At 39.1% G+C, this 11,830-nt stretch overlaps 1 protein-coding gene across 1 annotated transcript; it reads right to left on the reverse strand.

The window, feature by feature from the left end:
• Positions 1 to 305: 305 nt before the first annotated feature.
• Positions 306 to 10,971, reverse strand: vstm4a (V-set and transmembrane domain containing 4a). Its single transcript, XM_015028048.1, has 8 exons — positions 10,691 to 10,971; positions 8,417 to 8,866; positions 3,216 to 3,269; positions 3,025 to 3,132; positions 2,875 to 2,908; positions 2,064 to 2,203; positions 1,512 to 1,579; positions 306 to 874 (listed from the first exon to the last, which is right to left on the reverse strand). The coding sequence occupies exons 1-8, from the start codon at positions 10,737 to 10,739 to the stop codon at positions 722 to 724; spliced, it is 1,056 nt and encodes a 351-aa protein (XP_014883534.1). The 5' UTR covers positions 10,740 to 10,971; the 3' UTR covers positions 306 to 721.
• Between the last annotated feature and the right edge of the window lie 859 nt (positions 10,972 to 11,830).

Below are 11,830 nucleotides of genomic sequence, written 5' to 3' on the forward strand. Positions count from 1 at the left end.
TGTATGATCGGCTATCAAAATACCCATGGCCCGATCCTAGAACAATACCTTCTGGAAAAACAGGTAGAAATGCAAGTTCTCAAAGACGGTCATGCAGCAGACTATTTTGACATTCCCCAAATAATTATTAGTTATCTTATCAGATGCACAGGAATGTAATGCTGGAGTTTTATTCACCTAATCCTGTGCATCTTTTGGCATTGTCGAAACAAAAGGCGCTCATGCAGCATTGTGACTGAGGTTTGCTGGGTGTATTTCTAATATTTCTGCACTTTTCTAAATTAAAGACTTCAGACCACAGCACATAACAATATTGAGTTTTAATACAGTAATAATGAGTTTGCTTAAAAAGCTGATTGTTAAAGTGACATGATGCTGCGGTAAAAAAACAAAAACTAAAAAATTCTAGACAATAGTTTATTTCAACAAAGTCTCATAGGTTTATAGACGATAGTTAAATCGGGACTATAAACAACAGACTCACTGGCCAGTGACCACGTCAATAAGCAAAGGACCCCAATAAAAATAGGTGTGCAGGACTTGACCTGCACGGAGCACACTCCAAACCACTCACTTACCCTCAAACGTGGCGTCTTTCATCGAAAACAGCTAAATATCATGCTCGTAGTTTATAAATATGTCCCTTTAGATGCTGCTTAGTTCAGTTTTGGGTGGAGAACTGGACCTCTGCCCCTCACCAGGAGGTGCCGAGCTGCCAGGTCTATAGCTTTTCTTCCTGGAAGAGGATCTGAGCGTACACAGTGTCGGAGCTGGAGGGTGTGGCGTCAGGGCTGGGGGAGACTGGTGGCTCCTGCCGCGGTCGGACTAACTCCAGCTCTGCGTATGTCAGGCTGTCTTCTTGTGAGACTCGGGACTAGAGGAGGAAGAGGAAAAACAAGAGAGGAATTTAGCTGGCAGATAACGCAAATGAGGAACGTAGTCTGCTCAGCATTCCCTCGCTAAGCATCTCGTCGGCTGCAGAAACTATGCGTTTACTGCTTTTAGCAGGAGCTTTGGGAACATTCAGTGTACTTGAAAACATCTGCTGCCAAAGGAGTCCTATTCAGCACCCTCAGATCTCTCTAATTGCACTAATCTGATCCGCATGTTGAACGCTTGCATCTCCCGAGCTTCTTTTCACAGCGAAATCTCAAGCGCAGCACAAGCGGGAGACACTGGTGGTCCTGAATTTGAGTTAGTTTGCCTCTGAATGTACTCGTTTGGGGCTTTCATTGTGGATATTAAACCAATGAAGCACTCTAAGTAAATAATTGAGTTTCTGAAGCAATAATGCTAAATAGAATTATCAAGCTCATAACTGAATGAAGCGACGGCAATAAACTCTGGTAGACAATCACGCGGTCGTGAAACATATTCCCTCTTGTGCGTATTTCAATAACAAATCTGCTCTTGAAGAACAAAATAAAAGGAAAAACGTCTTAAAAAATTAAAAACGCATAATGAAGCCCTGCCAGTGTTTATGGCATCCAGTAGGCAGACGGAGGACTTACGGTAGCAGATCTCCTCTGCTGAGTCTTCAACCTTCTGGGCTTCTGAGGTCTGTTTGCTGCGACAGGCGCTGCAAGAAAAAAAGCAAATGTGAGAAACTTAATTGTGTGAAAAACAACAGCCTGGAGATTTGAATCCACAAATGTCACTGTTTCTTTTGAAGTCGACGTTTAACTCGAGCAAGATGTTGCTTAGAAGTGAAACAAGACCATCGTTTGATGAGTTAGTGCTTCGGCGTAGATTTAATGTCTGCTCTTAGTTGGCGATGTCTTTTTTTTTGTGGGCTTTGACCTCTTGCCTCCCTTTGGGACATTTTTTTTTTTTTAATGCTTCCACATGTGTTAGGAATGAGACATGAAATTTAACCGCAAGAAAGAGAAGAAAAACTGAACCAAGCTTTCTTTTTCATTCGGAGCTGGAGAGGTTCACTTCTAATAATCTTTTACTTTTGTCCACACTGAGATCATGGCTTTTCAACATGATCTGCAGGGTAAATAGGCTGAATGCTGAAGGCTTATGTGGTTACTTCTAAGAGCTAAAACACAATCTTGTACCTCTGATGGGTGGCTGAAACAGTGGCTCTTCAGGTGGTGTCACTTTTGGTCCTCTGTCAACCTGCGGTCTCGTCTCTTTTCTTCGTGTTCTTGGGGGAGAATTGGAGCAGCTGCTGGAGCTGGTAACAGTCTCTCCAGAACTGCAAAGAACAGAAGATCCAAAGATCACCGGTAATTTCCCCATAAAAAGTGTGTTTTGGCCGTTTGCTTTCTTGTGTTAACATATCTACCCTGTTGTTCCCTATTATTTCTTGACCTGTTGGATAGATTTTCCCTCTCTTGTTATAGATTTTTATTGGCCAAGATTGTAAAGCTCACAAAACAAAAGTCAAGAAAATGTCACAGCAGTATTCAGCAACTGTATTGCAGTTGCATGTTTTCCTGATTTCATCAAGCTGCTGTAGCAGTAAAATCAAAAGGTCAGTAAAACCGAAATGTCACATTACATGATGCAATTTTATTTTGCTAACTTGGTAAAAAAAAAAATAAACTCCCAAATATGTAAGATTGAGACTTGCACAGGAATGAGAACAAAAATAATTTGCTTGATTAGGCTTAGAAAAGTTAAGTGCTTCAGCCTTCCTGACTATTAAAAATCCTTCGAGTTTATTGTTTCTGAAGCAACCTATAGACTTTGTTTTGATGGAAAGACAGGATTACAACTGCAAAGTGATACAAAAGGAATGACCTAATTATGACATTTCAGGAAGATATATTTGTGATTGAACTAAACATTTAAATGTTTATTTTGTTTACCATTTTGATTTGTCAAAATGTTTTGTAAGAGTCTTAAAAAAAAACAGCGTAGTACCTGCTTTCTGGACATTTGACGAAAAGGTAACTGGCTGTGGAGAAATCAGAAGAAAGATCATTGTGAATGCAATAGTTTGTTGTAAGAACTACAGGTGACACTTCATTTTGTACATTCTAGTTATTGTAGAGAAAAAAAGCGTGGATTTACCTTTCAATCTGTGTCTCCTGTGGAAGTACTGGCACGTTAAAACGAGGGAGAACATAAAGATGGACAGCAGGCCCAGGGAGCAGATGAACACGGCACACAAATACACATCTGGTTCGGAGACCAAAAAAATGTTTTGTCCAGGTTATGTGTGATTAAAGGTTATACGAAGGTCTAGAGATTTAAGACATTACCTGCAAATAAAACCCAGAGCCCCTCGCTGCTGTCATTCTCAGGAGTAAAGTGCACTGTAGAAGGAAACATGTTGCAGTAAGTCAGCAGAACGCAGCACTTAAAGAACATAAAATTTCCAAGTCTATCTTTATAAATCGCTGATGTCTGTGGGCACTGACCCAATGGAGCAGACAACCTCAATGGTTTATGGAAATATCCAAACCACTGCTGTGAAGAAAAAAAAAAAGAAAAAGAAAACTGCTCAAAAGCATCGGCCAAACCCACAGTGGGGACATCCACAAAGCTGCAGGCCTCACTGGGCAGCTGCTCTCGGATAAAAATGGGGAGATTTTCTTTTATTCTGCGTATTCGCTTTTGACTGTCACTTCATAGTTGTTTTGTTGATGTGCATAAATAATTTTCAAGAAAACTGCATCAAATCAGAGTAACTTCACAATCATTTCCAGTCCCGTCCGTCCGTCCGACCGACCCACCCACTCACCTACTCACTCTCTCTCTCTCTCTCTCTCTCTCTGGGCGAGAGGCGGGGTCCGCCCCGGTCAGGTCTGTTTCCAGACCACTAGATTTCACTCAAAATCAGATCTGCTTTGTTCTCCATCTAATGGCTTCCTCTGTTTTGTTTTTTTTTTTTGTTTGTTTTTTTATGTAAAGTTGCATATTGTTTTATGTTCTGTGTGAGGAATGATGTGGTTGGGATTTTCTTCTTGAACACTTGTTTGCAAACTGTATTGACTGAACTTGAAAACTTACTAATTGCTGTCATGTACAAGTATGTGGCATGAAAATTCACATTACAAACATAGGAAAATAAAAAATAAAAAACTATTTTACATTTGCACAGCAAATTCACTCTTTTTGTTAGACGTAGAAACTTCAAAATTGTCTTGCATTGTTGATGTTATAAAGATGCTTTTTCTTGGTGAAACAGAAAAAAAGATGCATGAAAGTCATTTTTTAAAAATGTATTGCTGTATCATAATCTGTACCCCACTTGTCCAGTCCCCATTGACCTTTTGTGGATAAATGGATATACATAATAACCTCTTGAGTCTGAACTCTTTGAGTGCTCAGCTGATGGGGAAAAAAGAATCAAGTTGAGAAATGGTTGTTTTTAACCCGCGCAGTCTGAGGTCAACAGGTCGGCTGTCAGGAGCTTTTATATGTACATATGTTATACAGATGTGTCTGCAAAATGCTGACTGTACACCGAATGGTGCCACGTTTATGCTAAAACATATATATACAGCCCAGAATGAACATGTTGCAGCTGTTGGCTCATCTGCACTCATCCAGATAGGAAAAGTGAAGATGTGGAAAGTGTTGTAAATCTAAAGCCAGTGCACAGAGAGATTCAGGCCGTCGGTACAGAAAGCAGCAGACAGCACTCAAACGTTTGGTTTAAATGGATTAATTTGGGATGTAATAAAGCAAACATTTGTCTTGTTTGGCAGAATCTTTGGGATATGAATAATTCATAACTTTAAGTGTTGAGTGAAGTCTGAAAACTGGAAACTAAGGGGTTCCCTGGATTACAGCTCCCCCCCCTCATTGTTTACTCTTATAATATCAGCTCTTGTATTTCCTGGCTCTGTGGTCAATGCATCTCTGGGATGCCTGAGGTTGCGTGGCTTCCTAAGCGTGCCCTGAATATAGGGCAGGGCGTTGTCAGACGACTCTGTCTGACCTGAACCTTTATGCTTTTCTAGTATAAAATAAGCAAAATGTGCAGCGCCTTGCAAAAGCTTTCATAGCCCTTGAACTTTTTTAACATCTTAAAATGCAAACAGAGTGGCACAGCTATTAAGAGCATTAATCAGATGAGTAGCCAACTGGTTGCTCATCTCGTCCTGAACTCCACAAATTGTGCCTTTGTGGAAGAGGAGAGTAGTAGTAGACTACTATTAAGAGAATATTTTTTTTGGTTTGCCACAAGCCAAACATAGGTGACCAAACATACTGCCAAAGCTACAATGAAATCATTAAGATTGTAACATATTCATGTCACCACAGCCTAGTAAAAGTCCACACATTAATTGAATTAGAATGAGACATTTATCATCCAATCTAAAAGCTGCAGCTTTTTTTTTAAAAGACTAAATGACATAAATATCAGTCTCTAGTTGTTCAAACAGACCTACTCCAAAAAGCTTGCACCTAAAACAACAAAGGATGGCTACACTTCCTACCTATGATGTTGTTTTAACTTGTACATTTATCACTACTGTGCATTGGTCTAATTGGTCTAATTTTGTGTGGCTAATTGCATTGGGCACACAAAACTGGAATAAAAAAAGTCAGAGGTTTGAAGGTATAAGATGTAAAAAAATGTGCAAAAGTCCAAACAGCAGCCATGTGTAAACACATGAAAATCTAGATGTGCTTTTCATCAGGTACAAACAACAAAATTATACCTGGATTAGTCATATTAGTCATACTTTAATGACATTTTAAAGTCGCATTTAATGTAATTAAATCTGTAGCACGTTCACATTTTGAGTTTTCCTGTGTACAAAAATGGACTTCACTAGATAAACATTTAGCAACAGCACAATGTTTAAGAATGAGATTTCCAATAAAAGTTCTACTTTTGTATCATAAATCTATGACAACCTCAGTTGGATCATTCTTGTGGAGAATTATTTGCCGTCACGTGCGTTTCACATGACCTCATTTAATCCTTAAGCGCCAATTCAATTGCTGTGGGGGATTTGACCATGGCTAAAGCAGCTGAAACTTAATTCTCCAGGAATATTTCTCTGAGTCTTGGTGACTTAAATAAAAGTGCAGTTATCCCAGGATGCTGACATCATGTGAGTTTAAGAACATTGCCAGCTCAGCACCACTGCCTTTTCCCCCCTCATATTCATACATAGTTATACTGTTGGCTGTGTGAGATCATTGTTTTGGGATGGAAATGCCTGAGAACTGGGTTCACACTCAAGCCTAATTCCTCCTGCAGCTACATGAAAAACACTTCTTTGTTTTTCTTGCTCTTTACAAAAAAAAAAAAAACATGGTTTTGTATTGATAGAATAGAAGAAGAATATGTCTCAGCAGGATGAATCGGTTCTAAACAAATTCTTTCAGAATAATTACAGTAGAAATCCCCCTTTGCTTTCTGTGATTTGCTGAAGAGCGTTGCTGAACACATACACCTGTAGAGAGGCCAGATGGTGCAGGACACTTTTACTATTAATATATGTAGGAATGTGAAATCATTTGTCATGTTGCCTGAATTACAGTTGCTAATCTGTTTAGCCTAAAAAATAACAACGTTATGGCAGCCTGATTCTAAAACACTGCATTTCTTGGCTTTTTTCCACTTTTTTATTGTATATTTTCTTTGTTTTTTCTTTTTTTTTTTTTTACATCCAATTCTCAAAAGTGAGCCGAACTGTAGGGCTCATCGATAATCCTTTGAAAATGCCAAATCTAATTCTCTAAATTGTTCCCGTACTGCGTAAAATTTAGTGATCTCATAAATGATAGTGAAAGAGAAGAAACCAAGTGACTGATTTAAAATATAATTTCTTTATGTTAATTAAAACTGTTCCAATAACAAGCTTTTAATCAAGTGTTTATCTATCAAAACTAACCCCTAACTTTATTTAAAAGCTTCCCTAAATGGTTTCTTTTCTACACTGAAAACGAAGCATACAGTTTGAGCTGTTGACCACTGGGGTCAGTAGGTCAGGGGGCTTGGCTTCCTCCTACATGAGAGAAAAAGTGAGGGTACCCTGAGTGGATAAACAGAGAGGGATGTAGCACTGATTTGTTACTCATACATTGAGAAATACACAAATAGCCATATGCGTCTTAATGTGTCATGCAAATTACAAGATTTGGTTTAATCAATGCCAAGAGAGAATTACAAAACTTATGTTTGTGCAAGGTAGGAGTTTTGAAGTGAGATCAAATTTTACACACAGTAAATGACTCCCCTGGCATTTTTATTAAGGATAAACCCAGATTAGTTGCAGCCAAGAGACCGAAGCTCAGAACTAGTCCAAAAGGACCAAAGTGGACTTATGTCATCTTAAATCAACTCCAAACACAAAAAAAATAAAACGGGTTGTAGCGGAGCTCGCGTCTAACTTCAGCAGTAAATGTACAAGAGGCGGGGTACACGCTTGACAGATCGCCAGTCTATCACATGGCAACAGAGAAACACACAGAACAAACAACATGCACACACGCATATCTAATGGCAATTTACAGACCATCTTACCTGAAACCAGAGAAACCATACATGGGTACATGGGGAGAACATCTAACCTCCGTGCTCCTAGACTGGGATTTGTACCCAGAACCTATTTTGCTGAAAGGCAGTAGTGCTACTAACGACACCACCATGCAGTTCTAAAAGTAGTTTATTTAAACACTATTTAATAAATGTTTGAACTGTCCTCCTGTTTGCATTGAGGGGTTATTTACAAAGAAGCCATTGATTATTTTCACAGGAAACAGGTCAGAGTTTGTGCGTCATCATTAATCTTAGTGTGTAAAACATCCTGATAATGGAACATGGTAGTGTTACCGGAACACTATGCCATAAATATGGGCAACACTTTTCTCTGTAATATTTTATGGTACTTTACTATCAGAAAGTCTGATTAAAATTACTTCACTTGTATTTTTCTCTGTATGTGTATCACACAGACAGATTATTGGTGGTGGAACTTGATAATCTTTCTCTTCTGGACTGAATGTCTTTTCAGTGGAAACCCAACAAAAGGTCAAAGGTCAAATAAATAGCTTTTAAATAAAATCCCCTTTTTTTAAGTTTATGGTGTTTTTATGCCGTTTCCTTTCCAACTAGTTATTAGCTTCAGTCACCCGGACACTGGATTTCACAAAGATAATGAACATCAGGAGAGACATCTACTGACATTGGCATAGAGTGGCAAGAAATTATCATCATATGATGAATACATATAAAAATGTCATTTTCTTTCATGTATTTACAAAAAAAATCCTATAAAACAAAAGATGCAAAGCCACAATTTACAATACAATTAATTGTAAATTTTGATGCTCCCTTAGATTCCAAGCTGTAACTGTGTGTGTTTTTCTTTTTTTCAACTGGAAAGCAGTCACATTTGTCTTTTGTTTTTTTTTTTTTGTTTGTTTGTTTTTTTGACTATGCAAACCAAGTTTAAGCTGTAGAGGAAAAAGAGGCTGAAATGTATTTTTCAGTTACCTGTCAGCTGTGTGGTGCTGGAGCCATTGGACGAGGCTCTCCATGTGGTTTTGTATTTTCGGATCTCCTGAACTCTACAGCTATAAAAGCCCTGATCCGTCCCTGTGACATTGATGATGAGCAACCGGTACACTTCTCCCCCCGCGTCGTCAAATAAGTGAAACTTTGGCTGGGGGAAGCGACGGCTGTAGTTCCCATACTGCTGCATCTTCTTGATCCCTATCCTTACAATCAGAAACTGGGAGGGTGGGAGTGCAGTTGGAGAAGTGGTCGGTAAAGGAGGAGGTCTGGGAGTTGGCGGAGTGAAAGGCAAGAAGAACCAGCGGAGAATGAGGACACTGTTGCTCCACTTTTTTTCAGACACCAGACAGGACAAAGTCAAGTTGTGTCTCTCTGCGACTAAGACCAAAGGCCCAGGGGTGACCGTCACGTTCAGGGTGTGACATACTTCTGTTGGCAAAAAACAGACTGGAGTTCACATAAACAGATCATTCAAAGCTTGTAACACTGCATACAACAGGAAAATTATCGTTGGTTTATAAAATGTCTAAGTAAAAATTCAGAAATACGAGTGTATTTGTATTCACACATTCACACACAGACATTTTTGGCCATTCTTCTTAGCAAGGTAGACCAAAGTGAGACAGACTTGATGGAAAACATCTGGAAAAATATCTTTTCAAGTCTTGCCACAGATTGTAATTGGATTAAGGCCTGGACTTTGACTGGGCCATTTCGGCATATGAATATGTAATGAAGATGTAATCTAATCTACTGCAGCTATGGCTGCATGTTTTAGATTATTTAATATTCTGAAAGGTGAACTTCTGCCACAGTCTAAAGTTTTTTTACAGCCTCCAACAGTTTACTTTTTCAGGATTTTTCTGTATTTGGCTGCATCCATGATGTGAAGATTGTCAGCCAAAAATGTATATTTTGAGGATGTTGTGTTATAGCCTCACTCTCTTGATAACATCTCAAAATGAGAAGTCCAGAGAAAAACTTTAAAAATGTTGAGACATTATGGAGAAGTTTCATTAAAGTTGAATTCTTTCCTCATGTATCACTTAAATTTATGTTTTGTTTCTTAAACTCTTAATAAAAAAATTACAGTGTTCAAAAACACATTCCTTTTCCATAGTTTGTCAGACAGTCACTGAACGACTCGACTTGCGTGACTCATTTTTGCTTTTTTTCAATTAGTAAATTACAGGAGTTGAAAATGTCCCCCCCCTTGGAATGGTCTGAGATCATTTTTATAACAATGTATTCCCTGACAGTTACAGTTAATTGTAGCATTTACACAAACTAAGCTTGTAAACACACCCACAGTGGCTTGTAGGATTTATGCTGTCAAAAGCATAAAGTATGACTGGTTCTACTTGTATGTGTCTTCCATCACCAGAAGGGAATTTTGCCTGTACTGGTAAAAAGCAATTCTGGTCAATAGGGAAATCAACAAATCATACGTTCTGCACAACTGTTTTTTTTTGTTTTTTTCTGCTCATTTTTGATTTCTTCTGATGGAAGCAGAGTAACGTGTGTCTGACACAGAATATGAGTCTATAAGTGTGATTAGACAGGCAAAGATATGCTACAGGTGGGAAACATTGATCCTCTGCGCAGTAATCCTTGCAGACGGGATAACTGGGAACATCTGCTGCTGCTTTTTTATTGTCGTTCTTGTTATGTCAGTTGGGAATCTGCCCCAGGTTAGGTCCAACCAACATTATATAATGCAACATCACAAGCAGAAAAAGTTTCTAGGATGTATTCATGTGCAGTTCAAGCTTCTGGAAAAAGCTGACTCCTCAGCATTAGTGCAAAATGTGTGATTGATCATAGAAACCAAAATTTTCATAAGTCTAAAACATTTAGCTAAATAAGAATTACCTTTCCATGTGTAACACATTTTCACCTCTTTCTTGACTGGGCCAAGAGGCAGCCCAGTCAATTAAAAAAATCTGGGTCAAGTCATGCAGACGTTGTCAATCTGTGTGAATTATACATGCGATTTATGACTGTCTTGATTTGTTGTCAAAAACCAGGAGAAACATAAGTCTTACAAGAATCACTTTAAATGCATGCAAACCCCCCCCCAATTAAAACACATGCACGTTTTTTTCCTGTGCTTCTTTCATAAAAATAAGGTATTCATACTAAAAGTAAACAAATGTATGTTTTACATGTTACTGTGTGCACCAATTGCTACTCTGTTTCGCCCCATTCTTTCTATTCTGCTGAGCTTCATTGCTGCAAACAAAGTAAACTTACCTGTGACCAGAGTCTTAGTCAGGACAAGGACCACTATAGAGAAATACATTTTCCACAGTCAGCGAATCCATAAACCTAGACAACTGCACAGCACTTTCAAAAGCAGCTACATTCAAAACGGAGGCTGGCTGCACAAACCACCAGAGCCCTTACCCACCATTAACTCCTCTCCTCTTTCTCCTCTTTTCTCTGTAATATGAAACAGAAAAAGCTCTGTTCCCACTTAGAAACTCCCACTCTCTCCCTCGCTCTCCCCTCTAAGCTGTCTCCGTCAACCTCTCTCTGTCTTTTCCCTCTGTGTCCTGCTAAACGTAGGAAATGTCATTTCCTGTGTTCCTGAGAGTGGGTGTTGGATCAGGGCCCAACACCCCTGAACCTAGAGATGACGGCTGTATCTCATCTTGAGGGTTTGCCCTCAAGATGCATATTCATGTTTATGATCATCAGAACATGATATGTTTTCTTTCCGTTGTTTTCTGTTCGTGCACACACACAAGATGCGGGACGTCTCTGTGTCTCCGGCTGCTGGACGGAGTGGCATGGGCTTGTCTCTGGCTGCGGTTGTCAGACTGTCCCAGTGGTATGAAGCCTGCTGCTTTATTGGGCAGGCTAAACTGCTGAGGCAGGGCTTCTACTGGCTGCTTTCAGCTCTGCCAAAGCCAAATGAAATTACACAACACATTTAACCCTTCAACCAGTGTGTAGGATTTCTATGAAAACCATGGAATCAGTGGAAAGTGTGCTGGCTGTGTTCCTAGAACGATTTAATTCCCTCTCACCTTGATAACTTCTTTTAAAACTCAGGACATGCAAACTGAAGTGTTTCTGCAGTTTAAACTTAGGCTGTCTATCACAGGTTTTATGAATTAAAGGTTGTGTTTACATGTGCTAAAATGATACTTCATTTGGGATTTCCCTCATGTTTTCCTTCTCCTGTGTCCCAAATTCAAGAGAGGGGCTCGCTCTGCTCTGCCACATAGTGGTCAAAATTGGTTACTGCTTCTTAGGGAATCATCAACACATCAATTAAGTGCAAAACGATTACAGGTTTTCTATTTGTTAAACATTATGCAATGTGCAATCAAAGACTATAAAAATCTGTGCTTTTACCCAGAATTACTTGTAAAATTAGTTCTCATG

The sequence above is a fragment of the Poecilia latipinna genome, unplaced genomic scaffold (assembly GCF_001443285.1).
Source record: "Poecilia latipinna isolate Pla-1442-1.1 unplaced genomic scaffold, P_latipinna-1.0 Scaffold113, whole genome shotgun sequence".
NCBI classification, from domain to species: Eukaryota; Metazoa; Chordata; class Actinopteri; order Cyprinodontiformes; family Poeciliidae; genus Poecilia; species Poecilia latipinna.